This window comes from Diachasma alloeum, unplaced genomic scaffold (assembly GCF_001412515.2).
Source record: "Diachasma alloeum isolate Michigan unplaced genomic scaffold, Dall2.0 Dall_scaffold_00669, whole genome shotgun sequence".
In the NCBI taxonomy this organism is placed as follows: Eukaryota; Metazoa; Arthropoda; class Insecta; order Hymenoptera; family Braconidae; genus Diachasma; species Diachasma alloeum.
In genome coordinates this window covers 167,332-171,871 of record NW_021680801.1, presented here as the reverse complement: position 1 = coordinate 171,871, position 4,540 = coordinate 167,332, and the positions used below count along the sequence as shown (strand labels likewise).

The 4,540-nt window shown below is 48.4% G+C and overlaps 1 protein-coding gene across 1 annotated transcript; it reads left to right on the top strand.

Moving 5' to 3' along the window:
* The first annotated feature begins 639 nt into the window (after positions 1 to 639).
* Positions 640 to 3,459, top strand: LOC107044056. Its single transcript, XM_015265802.1, has 3 exons — positions 640 to 1,405; positions 1,447 to 3,145; positions 3,315 to 3,459. Exons 1-3 carry the CDS (start codon positions 640 to 642, stop codon positions 3,457 to 3,459), a joined length of 2,610 nt encoding a protein of 869 aa, XP_015121288.1.
* Positions 3,460 to 4,540: the final 1,081 nt, after the last annotated feature.

Sequence of the window (4,540 nt, the reverse complement as noted above, 5' to 3'; positions counted from 1 at the left end):
CTTCGTATTAATTTGACGCGGATAATAAATCTGTAATTATTAGTTTAATTGCATTTGTTAATGGATTGTTACCTTCCCGACAACATCTCAATCCCTACATTGGTGACCCCGACGTGATCAAAATAAGGGAAATTCGCGTTAATCGAAAGGGAAAACTAACTCGCGGCGCGGCGTGCATTTTTGCTCGAAAATTTTATCCGCGCTTCCCAATGGTTTTATCCTATCCTTGGTGAACCCTCGCGCAGCTAGCTTTCCATTGCCGCATAACTCCGAGTGCAAGTGTAATTTTATTTCACGTGCTTGATAAAACATTATTTTCACCGTGTGGTTTCTCTCAACGAAAATATTAAACACGGCATTTCGAAGCTTCCGCAGCATTCGAAGCGTCCGAGTGCCAACCGTTAATTTCTCAGTGTTTCGGTAAAATCAAAACAAAGTGCCGTATTCAAGTGAACAGTGACCTCGCACCGACACATTGCTAAGCACCCAGAGACGTTGTGTTGTGTTGGTGGTAAATTGAGACTCATAACGCCTTTATTTGTCGTCACATTTATACTTTCAATTTTATTTCTCTTCGAAATTTAATTTCGAAAATCGATAATCCTAGCTTCTCATTCAAAACCAACAACGTGAGATACGATGTCTACCACAACAGGCGGCACGCTGACGGTCCCGACTGTCACGACACCGACACCCTCCGCACTGTCGCAGATCAAGCCACCGGAGTTCTCACGTTACAAGCCCAGGACTTGGTTCATACAGCAGGAGGCCCAATTCCGCAATTACGGAATTGTAACAGAAACAGATAAGTTTTACCGAACATTACCATTAATTGAAACAGAATCAGCTGCTGAAGTAGAGGATGTAGTTATTACCCCCGATCAAGTCGCACCTTTCCAAGTTCTCAGAAACGTTCTGATTGCTCGATTTACAAAGTCAAAGAAAGTAAATCTTATCCTATTCCTTGATCGGGAGTCGATTGGAAATCGATTACCCTCTCAATATCTAAGACATTTGAAAGGTTTAGTTCCAGATATCGATGATGAAGTCTTGAGGGCACGCCGGCTCTCTCATCTTCCGGAGAGCATCCAAGCATGTTTGGTGATCCAGCCCCAGGTAAACACCGATGACCTAGCTAAGCACGCAGACAAGATCCACGAGGTCTATCATCCAGATACTGTTGCGGCGGTAACAAAGTCGAGTGCAAGGAAAAACGCACAGCTAGCAGCTGAGTTCGCTGCACTCACCGCGTTTGTCGCAGCCCGGCAAGCACGGAACTCGCGCTCACATCAACGCTCATGTGCCCTCTCGCGATCCCGCAGGCGAGACAACAACCGCCCGCGTAGCAGGTCGAATACCAAGGTCTTCGGACAAACGCAGTCCTGCTGGTACCATTTAAAATTTGGTAATCGAAAGCGTAACTGTTCATCTGGTTGTAAGTTTCAGAAAAACTCCAGGGAGAGACAATAGTGGCGGAAGTCATCTCTCACTTGACATCCCGCCGCCTATTCATCACCGACAGAACGACTGGGACCCGATACCTAGTGGACACAGGCTCAGACGTCTCTGTCACGCCTTGCAGGCGGCCAGCAAACCAAAGGGACACCAGCGGCTATCAACTTTTCGCAGCCAACGGCACTTTCATCGACACGTATGGCTACACGTCCATCTCGCCCAATCTCGGCCTCCGCAGAGACTTAACGCGGCGTTTCGTCGAGGCAGATGTCAGCAAACTCATCACTGGTGCTGATTTCCTGCACCACTTCAATCTGTTGCCGGATTTGAGGAGCGAGTGCCTAATCGACAGCTCAACAGGCCTAGAATTGAATGGCCAGTTTACGCGTTACCGCGCACTGTCTGTTAAGCTACTCGAGATCAACGGAGATTCACCGTACGCGTCCATCCTGAAAGAATTCCTGGCAATAACGAAACCAGAGGGACTGCTCAGAAACACTGAGCACTCTACTCTCCACCACTTTAGAAGGACACCGGGACCGCCTATCTCCTGCAGAGTGCGCCGTTTGGCGCCAGATCAACTCAAAATCGCGCATGCTGAATTTTCGAGCATGTTAAAACTGGGAACTGCAAGGAGATGTGAAAGTTCTTGGACATCTCCGCTCCATTTGGCCCCGAAAAAGAACGGCGAATGGAGACCATGCGGAGATTACAGCGCACTCAACGACAGAACTATATCAGATAAGTACCCTGTTCGTTATTTAGAGGATTTTGCTGCCAACTTGTACGGCAAAATAATTTTTTCTACCATAGATCTGGTCAAAGTGTTTAATCAAATTCCAATTGAACCTGAGGACATCCAAAAGACCGCGATAATCACGCCTTTTGGACTTTTTGAATTTCCGTACATGACTTTCGGCCTCAGGAACGCGGCTCAAGCCTTTCAACGCCTAATAGATGAAGTGACACGCGATCTACTATTTCTGTTTCCATACATAGATGACATTTTGGTAGCATCGGACAAAGAAGAAAAACATCTCGAATACCTGAGAATACTTCTTCAACGCCTACAGGACTACGGATTGATAGTAAACGTCGCCAAATCAGTCCTGGAGCAGCCAGAGGTCATTTTCCTTGGACACACGATCAACGCCCAGGGAATTAAGCCTCCCAGAGATCGAGTCAACGTGTTTCGCGAATTCACGAGGCCTACTACTGTAAAAGCACTGCGCAGGTACCTCGGTACTTTAAATTTCTACCGGAAGTTCATCAAGAGAGCAGCAGAAATTCTCGCCCCACTGAACGCGGCAACCCAGGGTCTAAACATCAAAGGAAAGCATCCAGTGACCTGGACTCCAGCCCTTGAAGAAGCCTTCACGCGCAGCAAACAGGCTCTGGCAGAGGCCACTCTGTTGTCTCATCCAAAGATTGAAGCAGAGTGGGCCATTTTCACAGATGCGTCAGATCACGCGATTGAAATTTCTTCGCAGAAACACGCGTCTTACGACAGGGAGCTGCAGGCGATCTACGAAGCGGTACTGCACTTCAGACACATCGTTGAAGGCCGTCATATGATAATTTTCACTGACCATAAACCGCTGACTCACGCGTTCAAGCAAAAACCTGAACGAGCTTCACCCTGGCAATACCGAAGATTGGACTACATCGCCCAATTCTCTACGGACATCCGGTACGTCGCGGGCCCAGACAACGTCCTGGCAGATGCTCTGTCACGAGTCGAAGCCGTCTCAACCGCTGTCACAACGCAACTGCTCATAGATGACCGGACGTGAATCTACGACTGGACCGCCTACAACTTCCAGGAAAGGATGAACCACTGTACTGTGATGTGTCATCAGGTACAGTGCGCCCATATGTGCCTGCCCAGCTGAGACACTAAGTATTCAACGCGCTGCACCCGATGGCTCATCCTGGATGCAGAGTTTCACGGAAACTCGTCACGCAACGCTACGTCTGGCCCAGCATGGATACAGACTGCTCTGAATGGACCAAACACTGCCTGGAATGCCAGAAAAACAAAGTCACGCGATACGCGGTTACACCAATAGCTGAAATCGAGACACCATCGCGACGTTTCGAACATATACACGTCGATCTTATCTCTCTTCCTGCCTCAAAAGGACACAGCTGGCATTTGACCATCGTCGATCTATTTACGCGGTATCCAGAGGCAGTTTCATTGACTGCTGCAAAATTGCCTACCGTAGTTAACGCGATTCTCTACCACTGGATCGCATGCTTCGGAATACCTCTGAGAATTTCGTCTGATCAAGGTGGTCAATTCTTCTCAGGCACGTTCAAGGTGCTCACACGAATCCTAGGCATCAAGAGGATCATGACAACGCCTTTTCACCATCAATCAAATGGTTTGGTTGAAAGGCTACATCGCCAACTAAAAGCAGCACTGCGATGTCACGGCAGAACTTGGTTCGACGCACTTCCCCTGGTACTTTTAGGGTTGAGATCCGCGTAGAAGGACGACCTTCAAACGACCCCTGCTCAGTTAACGCATGGAGAACATATCCATCTACCCGGAGAGTTCCTCGTGCCATCAAACCAACAAACGGCAGCACCGAAATTGGTGAGAAATCTACGTGAACATTTTCGTACAATCGCGCCTGTTCCAGCTGCACACTATGGTACACGTTCAACGTTTATTTTCAAGGACTTATTAACGTGTACGCATGTTTTCATTCGCGACGACCACGTGCGAATGGCATACCGACCACCATACATCGGCCCATTTCACGTTATCAGTCGCCACGACAAATATTTCGTCATCTGGTTCAAATCCGGAGGTTTGGGAAATTACAAGAACACACCGATCTCCATCGACCGACTGAAACCAGCCTAGATACTGCCGGAGGACATGGATCAGCTTCCAGGACAGACTCCGCACCAAGACGTACCCGACGAGCCTCAACAACAGGACCAGCCGCAGCCGAGCACGAGCACGGCACCAGCTGCTGGAAGACGGAGGAGAGGCATAACTTTCGCCAACAGACCGACAATTCACGTCTACCACGTCTACGTCTCTTCATTCAAAAAAAATTTTTTTTTTCAC